Here is a 24,155-nt window from a genome sequence, read left to right as displayed (position 1 = left end):
GACAGGAAAGGAAAGGACAGGAGAGGAGAGGACAGGAGAGGAGAGGACAGGAGAGGAGAGAACAGGAAAGGAGAAGACAGGAGAGGAAGCTAAACTGGAAACACTTATTTTTTTTTAATCTCTTGTGAAAAATAAAGAGAAAAAAAGTGGAAAAATGTATTCCCCATTCCACCCCCAAATTAACTAAGTCCCATTTCCAGAACAGTGATGTTCTTCTTCAGTTTGTTTGTTTGTTTTTTGTAAAGAAAAGGTAAAATATTTGTAAAAGGTGTCTTTATTTAACTTAACAGAAACAAAAGAAGTATAAAGAGGACAAAAGGAGAGTTAAGGGAGGAAAAGGGGGGTAACACACGGCAAACCCAAAATAAGAGACAATAAGAATGATATCTACCAGACAATGTAGTTTGTTTACCATAGCGTGTCCAATGCCTGAGTGCTTTGCGGAAAAGGGGGAAGAAAGGAAATTAAAAAATTGTGAACAGAACGATTGTTAATTAAAAAAACTAAAAACAAAGATGAGTCGTTAGGGTGTTAGTACATTAGTCGGTTAGTAAAATGACACATTGCATGAATGATCTCGTGTTAGTCTTTCAAAAAAAGGCACCCAACACAGAAAGAGAGAGAGAGGGGGAAGACAATGTGAGCAGGACTCTATGGGAAACTCTGTCACCTTGGGAACAGAAGGGAGAGAAGCTGGATTCTTCCCTGCTGCCTCCATTTCCCTCTTTTTTTTTTCTGAATACCATCCCTTCGTCCAAACTTCATTCCAGTTAAAATTGGAATAATACTTACTTTCCAGAATTTCTTCACAGCAAAAGCTACCCTTTTTCCCCCTCCCATACCCTAATACACTTGCACTGTAAGAAAAGACCCCATTAAGATACTGTATAACACACTCAAATACATGTATCTAGGTAGATGATGCCAAGAAGCCAATATGTTTGGGACGTCCTTCTCTCCTTGCCTAAGAGTTTAGAAAAAACTGAATCTCACATGTTTTACCTACTTAGTTTTACCATCCTAAGTACTCCAATGTTGTACATAGGTGTGAAGTCTGCTCCCTTTATTTTTGGGGACATTGAAGCATTGGAGGATTAAGTAAAACATATCTCTCTTTTTCATACCCTTGCATTCAGAACTCACCATAAAGTTCATGATTGTCTTCACTGCCCAATATAGGAGAGAAGCTGGTTTATCTGCCATTGGACCAAAATGACATCTGCTGGATTCCAACCCCTGCCCATCTTGGCCCAAAGTCCCTCTGCCTTTAACAGGACTTTCCAGTTGCTTTGATTTTTTTTTAAGTGTCTTTTGAGACGTGCAGGGTGTGTGCCAGGAAGGTTAAATATTACCCAAAGAGCTCTAAAATGCAATCTCTTAATGGATTGGATCAGCTCCATTTGCTGCTAATAAAATAAATGCTTGTTGGATTGGATTGGATTGCTAAACGGCCAACAGAGCCTTGAGCTGGGTGGCTGGTATTACCACTATAACAGCTTATGGGGTTCAGGCAATTTGGGAACACAGAGGTAAAGCAACCCTCATGGCCATGGGATCAAGTCCCATTGTCTCAACCACAAGGAGGTAGGGTCTGTGAAAGACAGCCAGCGTTTAAACACCCAGCCCAGGATTCTATACTGCTTCCTTGGATTGGAAACAGAAGTAGTACCTGATCTTGGCTCTGTCTTTACCTAAAGACAGAACTACAAATCAGGGACTGACCCAAAGGCATCTAAAAACAAAAAAAAAAAATTTGAGACCACTATCATTAGCAAGGAATTCCTTGAAGAAACTGAAAGTGATCTCTCAGCTCCCTCAGATAGATTGTTTGCTGGGAAAGTAATTTAATCTTCCTGATAAAAATCAGAAAGGTTGCTATTATTTAGCTTTTAAATATTTAGGAATGTACCCATCACCTGCTAGGAGAGGAAAATGGGAGACTCCAACATCTCCAAACTAATCCTTGAAAAGGTACTTAAAAATTACGATTTTTAAAAAATTCATTACAAATAGATTTGAATTATTTAGTGTTAAATGATCTCATTTTAAAAATCAACTCTTTGCTTCCCCAATATCTCCATCTCTTCAGAAAAAAATGCTTCTGGCCACACAGATGTAGTCAGGAATTCAATGAAGCAGGACTGTTTTGAGTACACTTTCCCCATGAGAATTGAACATTCCTTCTGCCAAGAAATACACAAAATTCAAACAGCTCCTCCAAGAGATTTTACTGGAGCAAGAGCAGTGAAAAGATGCTCATGCCATTTTTACTTAAATGAATCCCTGGTATTGGGCAGAGGCAAAGTCACCTTCAAGGCATAATGCACAGTCCTGTGAATTATATGGATGTCACAGTGAATGTAGCACCTAGACCCAGATGAGATCATAATCCTTCTGGAGCATAAGGTGTTTTGCATATTTAGCCACCCTATATGGCTGGAAAGTGTTGTAATTACCATTTCACAGATGGGAACCATGATATAAAAGGTTAAGTAAGTGACTTGCCTAAGGTCACAGGGAGAGCTTGTGTATAAGGCTGGTGACAGAACCCCAGAGGCCTGACTTCATGTCCTAGGACAAAGCTAGGTCTAACTTAAGGGGGTTCCCAAGGCTGGCATCAATCAATTAAAATAACAGCCTGACTACAGTTAGTTTTTCTCAGCATTTTCTCAGCACTTCTGTGTCTAAAGGTTGACTCCATTTTAAGAGTATTATTTCTTAAACTTGTTTTTTAGTACAGATGAGGCCAACTCTATTTTGTCTCAATTAAAAATTTCCCGGCAGGCTGCAGGACTCTACCAGGTAAAATATTAGAGTGTTCAGAAAAAACAGCGTTTGTTTGGTTAATGAGGATCATGAAATTGTTTCTACTCCTAATAGAAAAGCACTAGCTCATCACCAGCCAAATACCTCAAGGGTATTATTGTATACCTGCCAGTCAAAGCTATCAGCGAAAGCAGGGGGAAAAAAAGGTCATGTTTCCACTTTCCAGCCTGATCACTGCAGTTCAAGGGTATCAGTCCCTAATATTTTAGCAAACAGGAATTTTATATGAGTTCTCTTAGCTGCTGAGGTCTCACCCAGAAAAAAATAAATAAATAAAATTTAAGAAAGCCTCAACATTAGAGGTTGGCCTCAGAGGAAAATCAAAGAGTAGTGATTCCAAAATGGATTATCTCAGTACAATTAGATGATTAGAGGCTGTTAGTTATGTTGTGCTTGGCCCCTTCACCACAAATAGAATACAGAGTCCCAAAGGATGCTTACCTGGCATTCCTTGACCTGAGAAGGGACATTAGTAGTACTGTATAAACTTTTGTCATTCATTCAGCAATACATATCGCTTCTTTATCAGCCAGTAAACATATGCAAATTCCTGTCAGTGCCTTTATCTACATATTAAATTAATGAGACACTAAATTGGTCAAGATAACTTGACAAGTCCATTTTGGGGGCACTCACATAGTGTTTACTGATTAAAAAGACATCAATGATGTGTCCCATCTGAGTCAAATGACAAATTCACAAACAGTTAAAAAAAAAAAAAACCTCCAGCTTGCAACATGAATATACAGATGTCAGGATATCCACTGACCTTGACTGGAGATAAATTTCATTTATGGACATAGAGGGATGAGTTTTATTAGAAATGAAAACAGCTTCCCTCTGATAGGGCTCTCCAGCTAAGAGTGTTATCACCTGACGGAGTTGCCTGGCTTAGAATAGGCAAGCGATGGGAGTTCCCCAGCACGGACACAGACAGGAAAAGCTGCTCCAAAGTTGACTTTTTAAATTGGGTCCTTCCACTTTGCAGGCCTCCCAGACAACTGAAGAGTCTCGTAGCCAGAGACATGAGCAATAAAGTAGGACCACGGCACCAAAGAACAGAGAAACAGAGGAATTCAGAGAGAGTCTGGCCAATCAATTCCAAGGCTAAAGGTCAAAAGGAAATAAATAAAAGAAAAAGGAGGAGGAAAGGAAGACTTTGGGGAGGTAAGTTAAAATCATGATATCATGGCAATGATTAACTTAATTGAAAAGGAAAACAGAAACAAAAAAATGAAGAAAAATTCCCAAGCAGCAACATAACACTGTTCCTAACTGAATTTAACAATAACATTACTGATAAGAATCTAATGTAATTAAGGAAATGATTTTTAAAGAAAGAAAAGCATAGCAAAAGGAGATGAAAGTATTTTAAGTTTTATCATCTATTCAACTGAATTTCTTTTCTTAAATAATGAGTGAAAAAATAGGAATTGAACTGTGGAAAGAAGTATACCTTGACCATTTTTCTTGTGTGATCTTGAAGAAGGGGAGATGTTAACATACTTCTATAAACTTGATTGGCATTCCTACACCCTCTCCACTGTCCCCATCATCTAACCCACAATCTTCTACCTCAACTGACCTAAGAAGAATGCCTTCCTGGCATTTTCTCCCTTTCACCATTACCTGCCGGAGGTTGCGGGTCACTTTGACATCGTGCCAGGAGTTGTCATTGAACTTGCCATTCACGGGTTCCACAATGGCCTCAAAGGCCCCTGACCCGAGGTTAATGACTAAGGAGACTGCACCATCTTTCAGCGCCAGGTTCACGTAATCAGCCGATTTGCCTGTGTGAAGGATGAGCCCATTACGCTGCCACGTCTTAAAGGAAAGAGTGATCTCGTCGCTGCTGCTTTGAATTGGGTTCTGGGACAGGTCGTAGCACAGGTATTCAGAGCCCCGGAAGGTGGCCACATTCTCATCTCGTGCTGCAGGCAGAGATGAGAGGGGAGAAAAAGAAAGGAAACAGAGTTAGTACTTGGGTAGCTGAGTTCAAATCTGCTATATGGGAGAAAGTGTTTATATAGCTAAGAATTCAGGAGATGAATATTATCACATTTGTTTTGCCACTGACTTGTAATTACTATCCAATGCCTCAGTTTTTTTTTTTTCATTTGTCTAATGAGGTGAAATGGTGTGTTTGAGCTTTTAGCTCTCCTGATACATGGTAAATAAATGCATTAATCAATTAAACTACTTTGGATTAAAATAAAACATTTTTCACTATTAGAAAGTGCTTCCCATCACAGAGATTCTTTACAGAGATGGGGCAAGATCTAAAACTCATGATTCTGCTTATTTAACTAGATTATTCATTTTCCCATTCTATGCACAAATTAGGTTAGCAACAGGTCTACTTTCCATATGCCGATACATGAAGGATCTGTGCTTGAAGTTTCCTTCCCCAAATCAAATCACATACAACTTATCTATAACTTACTAGAATGTAGACTCCTTGAGAATAGTGATTATTTCATGCTTTGTATTCATAGCTCTCATGTCTACCACATAGTAACTGAAAACATTCCCTGGCATATAGTGCATGAACCACAAATACTCTATTTCTCTATTATAAATGTTTGTTGATTTGTTAATAGTACATTACTTAGTCCTATGGTATTGCTTGAGTTGTATCTTATTAGGATCAAACAACTAGTAAGCACCAGAGGCAAAATTTGAAACTAATCCTAATTCCACCCCCAACATTCTATCCATAATATTGTACACTATTCATTTTCCATAAAATAACTTTATATAAATAGCCAGTTTTGTAAAGGAATTTTTTTTTCTAGGCATGGGTATGACTAGATAACCACTGATGTCCCCTTGGCTGTTTAAAGGCTACCTAACCTATACTTAGGGCATCTAGATGGTTCAGTGTATAGAGCATTGGGCCTGGAGTCAGAAAGACCTGAATTCAAATCTGGTCTCAGACATTTAATAGCTTTGTGACCCTGGGCAAGTCACTTGACCCCGTTTGCCTCAGTTTCATCATCTGTAAAATAAGCTGGAGAAGGAAATGGCAAAACATTCCAATATCTCTGTCAAGAAAACTGCAAATGGGGTCATGAAGAGTTGGACACAACTGAACGACAAAACAAGCTATGCTTAAGTGAGGGAAAAAGAAACATGACATTATTTTAAATTAATGTTCTACTATTCTCCTTGATGAAAACTTGACAATGAAGAGTGATACTTTTCAGAAATTATGTTTGGAAATGAATACAAAACACGTGGGGAAAGATGGTATAGGAACACAATGTCTTAACAATGAGTCCACTTTAGAAAGTTGCAAACATTTCTTTCTATGTTTGGCAATGAAATCTCCTCCTTGTGTTAAAATCTAGTTGGATCCCTGCTCTATAAATTTAAAGGTAATGATAATCCAGAATTGATGGTGATAAATCCAAAGCAACTATCATTGTTAAGCTACTTTCCCAAGACATAGATCTCAGAAGTATTAAATACACAATCAGTAGCCACCTATGTGTAGGATAGTTTATTTGTGTACACACATGCTCTCTGTGGTTCTTGGCTTGCATCCCTGGAGGAATGAGGAAGGCATTAGTCTTCCTCCTTGGGTACATTTGGGGGGCATGTACAAATGAAATCATTGAATCTTCTTAGGGGTAAGGATCCCTTTCATCTTCCTCCCCACCCCATTTTCTCATCATGCCCTGGCCATGGTAGCAACACAGAATCATAGAATTTCAGTGTTACAAGGAACCTCAGCATCCACTTAGTATAAATCATATCCAAAAAAGAATGTTCACAATCACACACTTGAAAAAACGGTCTTCCAACTGCTCCATAAAAATTTGCAATGAAAACTAACCAATTACCAGACAGACATCAAGAGAACCCATTCCACTGTTAGATAGTGCTAATCATTGGAAGGCTTTTTCTTTATGTTGCCTTTTTTCAACCTCCCTTCATTACTCCTAGTCTAATTCTCTGGGGCCAAATAATCCACATGACCCCCTCAAGAAAGAAAAAAAGGAAAAAAACTTTTTTTTCCTCCTCCAAGTTAATTGGACCTGTGATGGACATGCGACCAATGTTATTGCCATGATGGAATGATGACTATATAACCTTGAAGAGCTTGCTTTTTCAAAAATTTTCATCCTGAGTGTTCTGACATAAAAGGAAAGAAGAATGAAACACCCACTCTCCCCTCTATACATACAATATTTCATGTCATCAATCATGTAGACTTTTTGAATCATCTGAGAAGAAGCAGAGTTCTTCACTCTTAGAAAGGGATGAGGTTACAAGTAAATTGGGGAAGTGGTCACGTAGGAAGGAGGTTGAAATAAAATTGACCCTGCTTTGGCATCAGTAACAGCCTGTAATAGTTATGGGCTGGTATATGGACTGAGTATGGACTGGGTGTGGGTTGGTTTGGGATGGATAATTAACCGGACTCTTTAGTTGTAGGTACTATTTATTGACCAATAACTAAAAATCAATTACCCTGAAAGATTTGGCACTGATTTTCATTAGTCAATAATGCATCTACAGGAAGTTTTGGTTCCCCAGTGGAGCCTTGAACCCAATGGGATGTGACCAGGTTGTTAAATAAGAAGTTGGGCCTGAGGTGGAAAAAGGATGGTGATCAAAAGTGTGAGAGATGGGAGCTCTGGTAGCATAGTCCAACCAGAAATATGCTCGCAGAAGAATCCATTTCACATCATTGCTGCAAAGAAGCCATCAGAGGCGCCTCATTAACCAAAAGAAGTTGCCAGCAATGCAACTTCAGATGGTGCCATTTCCTCCCTAGCAATATGAGATAAACAATATGAGAGGTTCTTTACTCTCTGTCCAAGTTACATCCATGCACCTATTTTCCGTGGCTTATTATCCATAGCCAAGAACTGTCAAGCTCAGATCCTTATCAGTCATCACAACCCTCATTGAAGCACTTAAGGAAAATAAATTATACTTCCTATCTTAAAGAAGTAGGACAAGTCACCCCTCCTTTTTTTTCCTCTTCATAATAATACCACCATTCTCCAGGTTACCCAGGCTCAAAATGCCCACAACATGATTCCTTCTCCCTTGCCTCCCACATCCAATAAATTGTCAAGTCCTATTAAGCTAGCCACAGCAATATTTCTCACCCTGACTCTTTCCATTTTCATTGCCATTACTATCCTAAATCATGTTCCTCATGACCTCTGGCCTGGATTATTCAATCATCTTCTGACTTGTCTCCTTGCACCCTAATTTCTCCCTCTTTCAATCCACCCTGTATATTGCTTCCAACTTAGTCTCTGGGTTAGAGAGAAATTACTTCAGAGGTCAAAGAATCCCAGATTTAGAGTTGTATGGGATCTCAAACACTGCATAGTTGAAGCACCTCATTTTTTAGATGAGGAAACTGAGGCCCAGGAAAGCTAAATAACTTATCTGAGGTCATATAAGCAATAAGCATCAGAGGCAGAATCTGAACCCTGGACCTCTGAATCTAAAATAAGTGTACTCTGTTTTTAGAGTTATAGTGATAGGTTCAGATCCTCATATAGGTATCCTAAAAGACTGAAAAAAATATCTGATCACAGTTCCCCTTTGGTCAAACATTTTGTGATCTCTCCTTGAACTGTCTGGCATGTAATTTTCTTCACAAGTTGGTCTAGACCTGTTCCACCCACTCTATTTTACCATTCTTCCCCTTCATACTGAAGGATACTCTACACTCCTTCAGAAGATATAATTTGAGCTGGGTCAGGAAGGAAATTCAAGAAGCCAGGAGAGCATTCCAGACATGGGAGTTAGCCAGTGAAAAGTCAAAAGATGAAGTGCCACATTCAAGATGAAACAAGTATACCAGTGTAGATGAATCATAGAGTTCGTAAAATCTAGAAAAGTACAATTAAACTGGAAAGGTAGGAAGTGGCCACTGCATGAAGAACATTAAAAATTAAATTAAAAATTTAATATTTGATCCTGGAGATAAAAGAGAGATACTAGAGTTTACTACATAATGGCAGGGGAGTAACATGGTCAGATCTACACTTTAGGAAAATCCTTCTGGCAGGCAAATGTAAGACAGATTGGAGTGGGAAGAGAAATGAAAGCAGGTTAACCAGTGAGCCAGCTATTACTGATAGTTCAGGCATGAAGTGATTGAGGTCCATACCCAAGGGTGGCTATGTGAATAGAGAGAAGGGGGTGTAGACAAGAAATGTTGTGAAGGTAAGAACAAGACGACATCAGATTGGACATGCAGGGGGAGTGCAAGTGAAGAGTCAATGATGGCACCAAGATTGTAAGCCTGGGTAACAGAAGAATGACAGTATCCTCCTCAGTAATAAAAAAGTGGAGAAGAGGCAGGTGTTTATGAGGGGAAGATAACATGATCCTGAAACATTCTGTATTCCCATCATATAGAAGTGATTCTTCTTTCCAAATTAATCAGAGCACTTTTGACTTCTCATTGTCTTTTTCACATCTTACCTCATTTGATGTTTATTTCTTGCAAGTCTTATTTCCCTCAATGAGACTGTCAAATTCATGAGAGCAGAGACCACATCCTATATCTTACTCTTTTTTTTCTATCCCTCCCATTGTTGAGCATGATCCCTTGAACATAAAGTTTGCTGAATTGAGACCTGAAGGTGACTAATCAAAAGCAATAATCATTGGTAAGCATTTTCTCACAGTCCCAGATTTCCAAAGTGAGGAATACATGATCAGCAGCCACCTCTGTGATCATGTGTGTGGTCCTTGGCTCAACATATGGTACATTATTGGGCATATTCTATAAACATGCAAATCAAACCTTATAGGCCCACTCAATTAAGATAACGGGGTAGGAAGAGAGCACTTTTAAAGATAAGTCTAAATTAATCACAAAGTACACTTCTAAAGGAGAAATGTTTGACACAGGGTAATAAGATAAGCAGTAGCTATTTAGCATGCTAAAGAGTGCTTAATGTTTTATGCTTGAATATTAATTTACCTAGAGGCCACTATGGTATAATGAGCAGAGTGTGAGGGTTGAACCCAGGAAGACTGGGTTCAAATCCAGCTGCTGATACTTAGTCATTGTGTGACCCTGGAGAAATCTCTTAGTCACTCTATTTCCCTAGGACTTAGCTACTAATTCAGAGCAGGGTGGTGATCTACCTTTGTGGAGGGATTTCTCATACCTTGCATCCCCCATCCAGGTGAAATCACAGCTCTTTTACATAGTTCTGTACATTCTTTCACATCAAAGACTCCCATAGCACATTCAAAAATAGGTATTAGTCCTGTTTTATAGATTGTTCTGAGGTAACCTTCTGAATCTGGATTCAAGCTAGAAACAGAACCCTGGAGAGACTGATCCTAGTTCAAAACTACATCTTCTTTTCTCAAAGAGTTCATCATAATCAGCCAGTGTTAAAGACAGAAGGTAACACTGGAAAATGTCTGGCCCAACACTTTAATTTTAGCAGTGAACTAATGTTAACACAAGAAGGTTAAATCACTTGCCCAAGGACATACAACTTGTCAGTGGCAGGAACTGAAGGAAGTTGAGCGGTTCTCAAATTATTCCGTCATTCACATTGAAGAATAACAAAATGCTTTCCCAGTTACTCTCATTTCATGCACACCTTATGCTGATGACATAATATTCACTACCATACTATCCAAAGGTCCTGCAGAGCTCTGGAGAGCTTTTGAGGTCAGCTACAGAACATTCAGATCTCAAAGGAGCTGAACACGTAATAAATACATTGTACTCATACGAATCCTATTTATTGATTCTCTCTTGACCTCACCCTTGAAATATCTCTCTGCTCTCTCCTCCCCCCTCCTACTCAGAGAATGCATAACTTGTTCCTTTTGAGTGAAAAAATCATGATAATGACATTGGTATGGAGGAGAGAATACAGCAAAAAAAAAAATAAAACAAGAAATAAAAGGGAAGTGAGAAGATGGTTATGTAAATCACATGCATATTTATGCTAATTTTGATGCAATTAGACCAGGGAAGATTCTATATAGCCAAGTATTACCCTATGCAAATATCTAGTGAAGACTGCTTCCCTAGTTCTGCCATTCCCAACTTCCCAAGCTCTTGGTTCAATAATGAATTTGTTTCCTTATCTCAGAGTTGGTTGACAAAAATACCACTTCTCCATCTGTCCTACCCTTCCCTTATGTCAAAGGCCAATAAATTGTTGAAAGCCTCAGTCTGAATCATGTATAAGATAATCAGAATCATCTCAAAGATAGCTTAGGGGACTTTTCAAGAGAAAAGAATTGTGACCTAGACTAACAGGGAAAAATGTAGTGCGGAAAAATAAGTCACATGAAACTTGTGCCTACACAGAGCATTGTGTTAGGTTGCCCAAACTCAGAAAGAGGAGAGCAGGCAGGACCCATTGCCATAGTGCTGTCCTTTGCTAGAGTGGGCCTAGAAATACATAATCTGCTTGTCAGCGCCTGAGAACCTATTGAAGACAGTAAGGATGGAGGTGGGGGGAGGAGCCAGAAGCTCCATCTGAGGGACAGCAAATGTTCTAAGGCTACACATAGCAAGTTCTAGATCAAATTCTAGACTGAGAGTGGAGGAACTCAGAAAGTTGACTCTACATAAAAGATGTTGACATCTCAGAGCTGGGGAAAGGTAAATTCATCCCCAACAAGCTGCAACAATCTCCATGCAAATTGTGACTATTATTTATGCAACTTATTAACAGGGAGGTGGTTACTGTCATTTATTTCTTTTGTGTAGTACTTTGCTATTTTGTCTTAATTTTTTTCGTCCTAGACCTGTAATTTCATCAGTGTAAGGAATTCCCAGTGAGGAAACTCCCTCTACCAACACAGATCATCAACTATTCCACAACTTGTTCTTAGGGAGTTGCCTGGGAGTGCCAAGAGATAAAGTGACTTGCTCAGAGTAACACAGATAGTGTGTGTCAGAGGCAGGATTTAAACCCAGGTCTTATGGACTCTGAGGTTGACTGTTGATCCACCATGTCTCTCAAATTAAACAATTAATTTTGAAGAAAAGAAGTGAAGCTTCATTCCATTCATAGAATTTGCACATTGGAAGTACTCTCTGCCCCTGGAGCCTCTCCTGATTGGATGGCTCCTCTTAGGTCCTCCTCTTAAGGAGCTAGTCTAGACCACTAATAACTCCTTCCTCTTCAGGCTATAGTCTAGACATGTCCTACCATGTCCCTGCTACAGGTACCTTTTTCTCCCCAACTCCTTTTATGTGTGGTCTTCCTCCATTACAATGTAAGCACCTTGAAGGTAGAAACTATCTTTGTACTTGCATTTGTATTGTCCCATGTTTAGCACAGTTCCTGGCACATAGTGAAGACTTAATAAATTCTTATTGACTGAAGGAAAAAAACAAAGAGAAATATAGACTTTAGAGATGAAATATCCTATACTATACCAATCATCCTTTTCAGAACAGTCAATTTAATTGCCAATCAAAACTAAGATCCATGGGAGCTGTGATTTGTCCAACGTCACACAAGTTAAAATTAGAGTTTAAATTAAATGACAAATGTATCATCCAATTCATATACTGTAGTTGCTCTTATAACCCACAGCTAAAAGAGGCTGAACTAATTGGTCTACCAGCCTATCGCAATAACTGCCCTTCTTCTCTTTCTCTACTGAGGACCCTGATGTTTTCTTATCACCTTGGAGGTGACTTGGTCTACAGCTAGCTATCAATAGGCTTAAGTAAATGTGACAGGCCAAATAGTTTCAGCAATGCATTTTCAAGGCCAATGAAAATCTCAAGACAATTTAAAATCATGCAAAGTCTGTTTCTGAGACTCTGGCTACATTAAGCCTCAAAAGGATAGGGAGACAATGCAGTCACCTTGTATAGTTACAAGCCAAATAGATGGAGAAAATGAATGCAGAGAATTATGTAACAGCATAAAGCAGCTTAGCATTCTGTTACCACTTGGCAACCCAGAAGCAGTGACTTAGCTAATGGCCTATTTAGATGCATATAAATTATATCACCCTAAAATTTACAATCAATTCCATAATTGTTAAAATAAAACGTTATTCTCCTTGCATGAAAAACATAGCTGAACTATATGTACACCAGGCATTTTCACATTATGTGTAAGTGTCTGATGGATTAAATAGTACATGCTATGTGGACTTATAAAAAGCAAGATATTAAATTCTATTTACATACATATGTAAAATAGTGGTCTTTCAAATGATTTGCTAATGTAAATACTGATGTATTCATAGTACTAAGGAGGATTTACTCAATTCAGTGCACCGAAAAAAAAAAAAAGCCCAACCATTTATACAATAGAATACTGTATTTTGTGTCAGTGAAACTGGTTTCAAATTCTGGCTTTATCAAAGTCACCTATGTGACTTTGAAAAAGTTACTTAATCTCCCTGGGTCTCAGTTCCCTCTTATACAAAATGAGAAGATTGGACCCAATGTCTTGTAAGACCCATTTGATCTTTCACTCACTGACCTCTGTTTCTATGAGAAACTTGAAAACACATAAAGACATTTCCCTTAATTAAGGCTTACCAAAGTCTCCCACCAAAGAAGGGTAAGAAAGAAGTCAACAATCAGCTTCCTGGAGGCTTTAATGGCTATGAAGATGGTACAGTATCCCATGGTGACCTGGGGAGTTTCATTTTGTATGCATGTCAATTTGGTTGTCACCACTAAGTCACACTTTTCTGTCATTGTGGAAGCCATCATTCATCCCATCCAATCAATCAACAAGTTTATTAAGCACCTGTTCTGTGATAAAAATACCTACTCTGTGTTTGGGAATATCAAGAATGAAACAATCCCTACTTACAATGAGCATACATTCAGTGCATAGAAATGCATAGAGAGCACAAATATAAAGTGAATAAATACATCAAGAGTAGTTGAATACAATATAATTTGGAGAAAAGGGGGATAGTGAAAACCTCTACAAGGAAGGTGGGGTAAGCACTGCCGAAAGAAAACTCTAGCCACACTCTATGGGTTCAATTAGCACACTGAGCGTCATACAAATACAAGATATCATTTTTGTTGTTATTGAGATTTTTAAGTTGTGTCTGATTCTCTATGACCCCATTTGGGGTTTTCTTTGAAAAGATACTAGAATACCTTGCCATTTCCTTCTTCAGTTCATTTTACAGATGAGGAAACTGAGATAAGAAGGGTTAAGTTACTTACCCAGGGTCACACAGCTAATCAGTGTCTGAGGTCATATCTGAACTCAGTTTCTCCTGATTCCCAACACACAAACACACACACAAACACACACACTTCCTAAACCCCTTCATAATGTCCAGAGGAGTGCTTAGTACACCCTTGTGACTCCTTGACCTTGATAGGCAAAGATTTTTGTGAGAGAAAAAGGCACACAAATAATTATTTTCTTCTCCAGGTTCCTACTTTAGTGCTACCTCATTGGAGAAGATCCTGGGTTCTCAGATGCTATGCCCACAGAGCAAAACCTTTTGCAAACCTTGCCAAGATTTAAAACAATGACTTGCATTTTATCTTAGTAGAAATAAGAAGCCTCTAGAGATTGAAGTGTGACATAGTCAGACGTGTGGTTTGGGAATATCAATTGCTTAGTTGGGTAGAGGATGGATTAGAAGAGACTGAAGGCAGAAAGGTCAATTAAAAAGCTACTATAATAGCTCAGGAAAGAGGTTGTAGGGACCTGTACTGGGGGGGGGGGGCGCGGAGAGAAGAGGAAAGATGTGAGAGCTATTACAGAGAGGACCAATAAGATAGCAACTGATTGGATGAGAGGAGAATGAGGGTCATGAGGCAAAGATGACTACAAGATCGTAAAACTGGGTGACTGAAAGGATGGCGGTGTCCTCAATAGAAACAGGAGAGTTATAAATAATAAAATGGTTTGGGGGTAAGAGAATAAGTTCTAATTTAGACATGTTGAGCTTTTGGGGACTGAAGGAGGTCTAGTTGAAGATGTTGAATAGATGGTAATGAAGAACTAGAGTTCATCAAAGAGGCTAAGGTTGGAGGCATAGGTTTTGTAGTTATCAGCATAAAGGTGTTTGTTAAACACATGGGAACTGATGATATTACCAAAATGATAAAGACCCCTGGATCTGACATTTTGCATCAATATGAATCTCAATATGCTAATGTTGGTGAAACCACAAATTGGGGCTAAATGCCTAGGAGTAGGCATTTAGATCACTAATCATAGGTGGTAGGATATAGGGGGATGGAATTGAGGCATGGAAAAAAAATTCATGGTAAAAGCTGGAAAAAGTCAAAACCCAGGAAATTTAGCTAATTACCTTCACCACAGGACTATTGAAATTTGAAAGAAAAAACATTGTAATATGCTTACTAAAACACTAACATCTATGGCGTGGAAGTGACCTCCCTACAGCACACATCACAGGACAGAACAGGTCACTCCAAAGCTGGAAAAGTAAGCCGGTTCGGCTGTATTTGAAAGGTGCTGACCAAACTCCCAGAATGCTGACAGTCATATATTTTGTTTTCATTTATGTCTTTTGTCCTTTAAATCAGCCTATAATGCAGCTGTTTGGTACTTTCACAGAGAGATAACCTTGGCTATCCATAGGACTTCTCAGGTCCAAACATAGCCCTTCCTGCCAGGCAGAGGGATTACTAGTGACACCATTTCCTACTGTTTGCCTTTCCCAAATACTACCAGCTTCAAAGCAGAAACCAGCAAAAATGGGCAGTACAAAGTACAAAAATGCTCAGGTGGAATTTTGCCAAACTGTCATCTTCTCTACTACACAAAGTGGGAAAATCTCAGGCTATATGTCGGCAAAAGACCTCCCTCATTCTGATTTTCAGAATACACAGTGAGTGTACTCAGATGTCCTGCCTGCTCCTTCTTTGTATGGAAAGACTGGTTGCCACAGAAGCATTGAGCTCAGAACAGGTGGTATTGAGCCTCTGAACAGGACTTAGGGATTCCAGCAATTTCTAAACTTAGCATCACAGAGTTGTTTTTTTTTTTATCTGGAAGGGACCTTCAGAATCTATCTGCCTCATTTTACAGATGTGTAAACTCAGGCATTGGGAAGTTATGGAGTGTCTGGGTCACACAAATAAGTAGGTCACAGAGTTGGAACTAGAAAGCAAGTCTCCAAAGTGTCATTGTCAAAAGGAAAAAAATGGCCCTGCAAAGCAATGTGTAGATTCCAGTCCAATGCTCTTTCTTTCATTATTGCCTCCCTTTGCTATCTTGTCCTGAAGGTTCATATATCTGTTCTCCAAAGAATGCTGAGTGCATTGTAAGTATAAGGAAGGAAGGAAGGAAGGAAGGAAGGAAGGAAGGAAGGAAGGAAGGAAGGAAGGAAGGAAGGAAGGAAGGAAGGAAGGAAGGAAGGAAGGAAGGAAGGAAAAGATACTAACAGTATCTGTTCCAGTAAATCTTCTTGACCTCCTTTATCTGACATTGGGTCATACAAGCTATTTAATCAATCGATCAACATGTATTAAACCTCTACTGCTAGGTATTGAGCACACACACACACACACACACACAATGAAACTTTCTGTCTTTGGGGAATGGAAACATATGTATGTATCAGTAAAGAAAGGTAATGGAAGGGAGGAAAGAGTAGCACTATTATCTAGGGAATTCAAAGAAAGTCCTCCTCTAGGAGACCACACTTAAACTGAGCTGTTGTGAAAACCATTGGTCAGTTTTGCCCTGGGCTGTCCACCTACCAGAATACCAAGTCCCTGTGAGTAGATCAGAAGGCCCCAAGGCGAGCAATTACACTCTATCTGTAGATACCTGAGTCATTATTAGTCTCCCCCAAATAATCTACAGATTCTGATCCACCTACATAAAACAAAGAATATTAGCAGGACCTTCTTGCTGAACAGTGCTGAAATTCAGCTCCCAGGTCCCTACTAACACATCTCTCGGTCCCCTGCCACTGTGCTCAGCTTACAACCTGCTCCCCTCTCTTCAGACCTTTCTCTCTAGCTCCTCTCCCTGCTGGTTTCAAAATCTAAATGTTGCATGAACTTAGCCTAACCTTCTCAGAACATCTTACAGAAAGTAGAGAACAAGAACTAGTAAGCTGTCACTCATGAGGACAATGAGGACACCTTGCCCTTTCACCGAACAGCAGAGTTGGGACTAGAGGCCTCACCCTTAATCCTTTCATACCTTAGGCTCTCTTCCATAAACACACAACATAAGAAACAAATGAAACACTTAACAGTTATGATACAAGCCAGGGTGTCGAAGAGGCAAGACATGAAGAAATGGATTTCAAGTATGGAGAACAGCATTTAAAAAGGTATGGAGACAGGAGATGTAATGTTGTGTACCTGAAACAGCAAGTAAATCATTAAGGTAATGGAAAGCTACCAGAGATGTTGTCATTTCTCTTAAGGTGACCAGACATGTAAAAGTTGAGGAGAGAAGAAAAGGCATGATAACAATATTACTGGGGCAGATTTGTTGGATATGAGGTATCATAATTCTGTTAGAATTTAGGTAGCAAATTTTTAAGTGAATATGTGTCATTGTTTGTTAGCAACACTAAGGGTTGCACATGTGATCATGCTTTTGCAATCTTTCATTACCTATATCCCCACAATGTCTTTAAAGAAATGAGAAATAATTCAGTTAAACATCAGACATAGTTGGCTATAGAGTAGTCCCAGGAGGAGGAATGGTTAAATCATCTACCTGCCTCCTGCCAGTAAACCAATTATTCAAAAACAAACTATACCTGAACACTAAAGAAAACATATTGGTCTGCACCATCCTACACTGTGAGCAAAGAAACATATTGACAATCCTATTTCCCAGAGCCTTTTCCACCTCTAATCTTCAGACCCTCAGTATGGAGGATGCTGTAGAAAAATAAATGGCCCTTTCTCTACTGACTGGGCTGCTCAATAGCCTGTGGATGCTTCCTGAAAGTGACGAGGAAGAAAATGGTAAATCAAGCTGTCACTGGAAAAGTAAACAGCTGCCATCCTGGAGAGGGAAGTGGCCTCAGTCCAAGAAAGGACAGCCCAGAAAATGAAAGTTCCCTGAAATCCCATAACAAAGCTGACAACCTCATTGTGATCAATGCCATAGCAATGAAGACTAAATTATTAAATGATAATAGATAAAAGATATAGCACGTTAAGGTTTGCAAAGCAACATATGCATATATACATTATATATGTGTATATACACACACTTGCATTCCACTTTATATACCATATCTATATATCTATAGCCAATTACTCTACAGCCAATTACATCCTAATGTTTAGCTATTATCCTTTGTTATTGATGTTATTCTGTCTCTCACAAAAGACGTTGTAGGGAGATGGTTAAGGAAAGACTTCAAGAATATCATCACATGCACAACCCTTAGCTTTGTTATCACATGTTCACTCTAAACATGTCTCCCCTAAATTCTAGCAGACCTATGCTTTGTATCCAACAAATATGCCCCAGTAATATCATTATCCTTTTTTCTCCTCAATTCCTAAATAAAGAAGTCCTTCTACAAAAGCTTCAATAAGTGGTCATCTGATTATAGGGGAATCCACTACCTCTTAGGGCAAGACATTCCATTTCAGGGCAGCTCTGATTGCCAGGTCACCTTTTTTCTTTATATGAAGGTGAAACATCTCATGGCAACTTTACCTCATTTCTCCTAGTTCTGCCTTCTGAGGTCAAATAGGACAAGATGTGTTCCTCTTCCCTATGTGTCAATTCTTTTTTTATTTTTGGAGGGGGGAAGGTAAGGCAATTGGGGTTAAGTGATTTGCCCAAGGTCACACAGCTAGTAAGTGTGTCAAGTGCCTGGGGCAGGATTAGAACTCAGGTCCTCCTGACTCCAGGACCAGTGCTCTATTCATTGTGTCTTACCGAAAGCAGATTTACTGGGTGACACAAATTCACTGGGTCACCTAGCTGCCCCGTGTCAATTCTTCAGATATGAAAAGGCATCTATCAAGTTCTCCCTAAGTCTTCACTTCTCAAGATAACCCCTTTTTCCTTTAACCAGTCCTAATTTGGCATAACCCCCTACTATCTAATCATCTCAGGTGCCCTACCTATGACATGTTTCAGTTTATCAATATTGCTTCTAACATGTACTGCCCAGAGCTGACTACAATATTCCAAATGTGATCTGATAAGTACAGTGGAATAATTGCCTCTCTTACTCTGGATACTAATCTTCTATTTAATGAATCCTAAAACCAAATTATGTAGATGCACAATGGAGCAAGTGAAAGCTGTATTACCCCTTTCAAAGGAGCATCAAGTTCCCCTTGGAGGGAGACACACACACACACACACACACACAAACTGGTGTCTGTTCATCTTCATAATGGATTAGGCAAGGAATGGAGAACCTTCGGCCTCTAGGTCCTTGGGTGTGACCTTTTGATTGAGTCCAAGTTTTACAGAACAAATCATTTTATTAAGGGGATTTGTTCTGAGAAGTTTGGATTCAGTCAAAGGGCTGCACTTGAGGACCTAGAGGGACACATGTAACCTAGAGGTCACAGGTTCCCCACCCCTTGGTTAGATAATCAAAGAAATATCCTGAGTATATGTTTTGTGCTGAATACTCTATTACATGCTACCTTATGGCTAACCAAATAAACAGAAAGCACAGAAGCTTCTATTCTGCGGGAAAAGGACACTGAGGGAACAGAAAGATAAAATTACCTTGAAAGTATAGTTCAGATAATGCCATGCCCCTACTCCAAGAGCTACCTTTTACTTTCAAGATCAACTATCAAATTCTTTGGTTGGCATTTAAAAGTCTCCATAACCTTACCCCTTGTTACCTTTCTAGCCTTCTTACATCTTACTCCCCTCTACATACCATACCACCTAGCTACACTGGCTGATTTCCTTTCCTTTAAATATGACACTCCATCCCCCATCTTTATACATTTGCACTGACTGTTCCCTATGACTGAAATACTATTCCCCCTCATCACTACTTCATAGTTTCACTAACAGCTTAAATTCCACCTTCTGTAGGAGACCCTGCCCATCCCAAATCCCTGCTAATATTTGACCTTTGTCTACCCTGTGTATGGACTCCATATATCTCCATTAGATTGTATAACTTCCTGAGAGGAGGAACTATTGTTGTTGTCATTGTTTTTGCTTTTTTTGTCGGTCTTTGTATCCTTAACACTTATCACATCCCAGCACATACAAATTCTTATTTGACTGACTGACTGATGGCACAAGATCACCTCATTAGGTAGTGATGAAGACACTGGTTCAAGAACCTGGGTCTTCTGATTCATAAACTAGGATTTTTTTTTCCCTTCAATTTACACTGCCTCTTTAAAAGTTTAGTTTTGGTGTTTTTGTTATTACTGTTTGTTTGTTTCGGTGGGATGGGGAGAGGGTTGGCAAAATAATGCAAAATGAAGCAGCTAGGTGGCCCTGAAGTCAAGAGGACCTGAGTTCAAATGGGGCCTCAGACACTTGACACATTAGCTGTGTGACCTTGGGCAAGTCACTTAACTCCAATTACCTTGCCTTCCCCCTTCCAAAAAAAAAATCCCAAAAAAGTTATATGGAAACTTTAAATGTATTTAAAGAAAGAAAACACATACTATATGTCATCATACCAGAGTATGATTTCAAAGCAATGCTTCAATAAAATTAATATCATATTCATACTTTAGTATAAATCAATTATCTAAGTCTTAGGCTACAAAGAACAAAGAAGCCAATATAATAGAAAGGCAGTTATAACAGCCATAAATTGACAGTAAGTATTGACATACAAGCACACACACACACACACACACACACACACACACACACACACTCCTTTACCCTGGGACCAATCTGTCAATGATCATTTGTATTTCTATCTGGTTTTCTTTTGGAAACCGGTTCCTTTAGTGAAGCTAATAAAAACATTTTTGAATTCACATTGGAATCCTAAATGCAGACTGTGGCAGCATCTGGGACATTCTGGGGGTTTAACAAGGACTAGATAACAATGACAAGAATTATAAAAATGATAATAACAGGATGATGATGACTCTACAAATGCTAATAATTGTCAAAAAATAATCACAATGAATCCAGAGGCAGATTAGTGTTCTAGAATTCTAGAAAGAGTACTAGTTTTATGGTGAAAGGACCTAAGTTCAAACATAAGCTGTACTTTTTATGACCTGTATCATCTTGAAAAAGTCACCTAATTTCTTTAAGCCTCAGTTTGTACATCTAGAAAACAAGCCGGTTAAAACAGATGTTCTCTAAGATACATCCTAACTCTGCCTTCACCCTGATCCTCCCTTAATTTTACAAATGGGGAAACTGAGGCCTAGAGAGATTAAGTAACTAGTGCAAAGCTATAAAGACAGTAAGTGGCAGAGGTAGGATTCAAACCCAGGTCTTTTGACTCAAAAAAAAATCTAGTCCTTTTTTACTACACCATATGAGACTATGAAAGCATAAGAATTATTCAGAATCTGGCAAAATGCCATCCAACTGAGATGGTTTCATTGTCCTCTGGATCACATATTTAGAGCTAGAAAGGACCTGAGGATTTATTATTATTATTATTACTTAGTTTTAGCATTGACACCCACAGATTAAAATCACTACTAAATTTGCCACTCTTTTTTGTGGCCTCTTGGAGATGGTACTTCAAAAACAGGAAATCTCCTGATGGGTAGAGTGGAAGAGGTTATTACTGGCAAAGTCTACCTCCAATATAATGAATAGAAATGTAAAAAATACACACAAACATGCATGTACATACACACACATATGCCATTGTTCTCTATTGGAAGAGGATACCAAAAAATATGTGGCATAGTTGCTGTACTCAGGAAATATACAAAGTCTAAGGAATTAAAATTTTATAAAAAGTTTAATATTGTAAGGGATAAATGTAAATAAAACAGTTCAGTGCCACAGTATATGACATCAGAGCATTAAATGCCAAATTAGAAGACCTAATGAAATGATATCCAAGGCTTTAAAAATGAAATTAGAATTAATTTCAGCAGAAAACAAACTCCATAAGGTCAAAGGCTATTTGATTTTTGCCTTTGTATTCTGAATTTCTGGCACAGGGCCTTGCACATAGTAGATACCTAGAAATGCAACTTGAAATCAATTAAATTGAAGCAAAATGGATGGTATAGGCATATTTCATAGGAGTTCAAGTGGGGAATACCTCAGTGTGGGCAGACATGATCTGGGAAAGCTTTTTAGAAGAAAGTTTTGAGCTGGCTCTTAAAGGGTGTGAACAAGTAGAAAAAAGAGATGGTCCCTTGGGGTTGTACAGGTGGAGTCCCCCACATATACAATACTGCCAACCAGAAATTCCATTAAATAGCTTGGCATCTTAGAATATGGCCTGGTTTCCAGAGTAGGAGGAGAGTTATTCTAGCAAAACTCACCACTCTGGGGGTGGCAAAATCATTTGTAAACTCCCTTCGTCACCTCTTTCAGCACTGGACAGCTCAGCAGCTAAAATTGGTGGTGAAACACAGCAGGGGAAAGCAGAGTGACAAAATATTGTCTCATCCTCCATAAACCATGGAGCTATCACATATCAAGGGAATAGGAGAGAAAGAATCATGGTATTTCTCTAAAAAAAAAAAAAGCTTCCAACTGAGAAATCTGAATCTCTCTTCGCCACGCTAATCTCCCATTCCTAACTCCCCCCCCTCCCATCCCCCTTCACTCATTGTGGCCTATCTACTCTTTTGTTAATCCTTCTGGGGTCTGGTCTTCAAGTCTAGACATGGTGGTAGCCTATTAAAAAGCTCTCCAGTAAATTCCTGGACAAGATCAATAAGACTTTTTATGACACAATGAAAATTTGTTATTTTGTTAAATGGGGCTAATCTTCCATTTCTGTAGCCCTCTTAAAGCTTTCAGTGGAAGGCACTAGAACCAAGGTGATTAAAAACCTGTTCAGAGATAAGAACAGGGACACTTCGGTCAATTCAAAGGTACAAATCCCAAATGCTTGAGCCACATCTTTTATAACTAAGGTACATTTGCTTCTCTTCAAAATGAAATAAATATTTCAGAGGCTCAGATGTACTGGTGAGTATAGAATTGCCTTTTAACTGAAGCCTAGATTAGTGAAAACTCAAACCAAGCAACAGATGAGAAGAAATGAAAGTGGGTTTTCTGATCCACAGATAGAAAAGGGGAATCTTAAAAGGAAACAGTTCTACATTGGAAAAAAAAACCACTCATTTCATTTGAGTTGTGAGGGAGTAAAATTAGGAAAGAAAATCTATGCGTATCACAAGTTAATTTATAATAATAAAGAATAAAGCATATTACTGATACTGGGCAAAGTGGCTATTATAATTATTTCCTCATTCTAGACAGCTTCCAGATTCTTTTCTGGGGGCAGACCATCATAATTCTTTCCACAGAGTATTCTCAGGTATTAAGGTTTTGAACACTAACTCTTCCTGCAGAGCTGTTGCAGTAGTTGAAGGACTGCTTAGAATACCTAATAGTACCTTGCATTTCCCTAACACTTTATACTCTGCATTCCTTCCCAAAGTGGACAATACCACCCCCTGGGGGTTACTGGAATGATGGGGGGTGGTAGTGCAATTTGGGTGCACTGAATAAAAATAATTGTTAATATAACCTAACCCCAGGGTGGGGTGTTGAGTAATTTTTTAAAGGGTACAGTAGGCCAAATAAGTTTGGGAACCTCTGGACAGAATACTCTAGCTCATTTACTTTCTTGTGTCCACCAGTAGCTTGTATCTAAACCTTGGTCTGCTCTTTAGATTTACCACAAATATTTTCACGTATTTACAAAACACTTTCAAGCAAATTTGGGGAACTCAGTGCATTAGGAACATGAGGCATTTAATTCATGTAACCATGAGTCCAGAAACAAGATGTAAATAGTAGGGAAAACTGATTTGTAATGATATACATAATTCATTTCATTATGGGTGCTTTCATTAACTGCTTTTTGAAACAGCTTTGACATAGTGGATACAGAATTAGCCCTTGATCCAAGAAGCCCTGGGATCAAATTCTGCCTTGGACACATACAGGCTGTGGAGTAATAGATATAGCACTGGCCTTAGATCCAAGGAGACCTGAGTTCAAATCCTGCCTTTGACAAATACTGGTTATATAACCATGGTCAAGTCACTGAATTTCTCAGTGCTGTAGGTCACTCTAAGATTATAAATTGCAGACAAGGTGCCAAATTACTTAACAGATAGAATTTCACTATCTGGAAGCTGTCTCTACCAGTAAAATCACAGGTCTAGTCCACAAGAATTTGTTAGTAATATTGATGACAGGTCTACACCTGAATAAAAATTATCCACAAAACCTTTA

At 38.8% G+C, this 24,155-nt stretch overlaps 1 protein-coding gene across 3 annotated transcripts in view; it reads right to left on the bottom strand.

The window, feature by feature from the left end:
* The window catches only part of NRXN3 (neurexin 3), a 2,132,730-nt gene that overhangs the window by 1,495,861 nt on the left and 612,714 nt on the right, over positions 1 to 24,155 (bottom strand). For all 3 annotated transcript variants that reach the window (XR_011169070.1, XM_069092330.1, XM_069092331.1), the window contains exon 5: positions 4,456 to 4,757. Coding sequence is in view for 2 of the 3 variants with exons in the window: in XM_069092330.1 (XP_068948431.1) it covers positions 4,456 to 4,757 (302 nt within the window). In the remaining variant the exon portion in view is untranslated. The remainder of the gene's footprint in view (positions 1 to 4,455; positions 4,758 to 24,155) is intronic.

This window comes from Petaurus breviceps, unplaced genomic scaffold (genome assembly GCF_028583685.1).
Source record: "Petaurus breviceps papuanus isolate PSGF00001 unplaced genomic scaffold, PetGlider_PUasm1.0 189, whole genome shotgun sequence".
Classification (NCBI taxonomy): Eukaryota; Metazoa; Chordata; class Mammalia; order Diprotodontia; family Petauridae; genus Petaurus; species Petaurus breviceps.
This window is presented reverse-complemented; position numbering and strand designations above follow the sequence as displayed.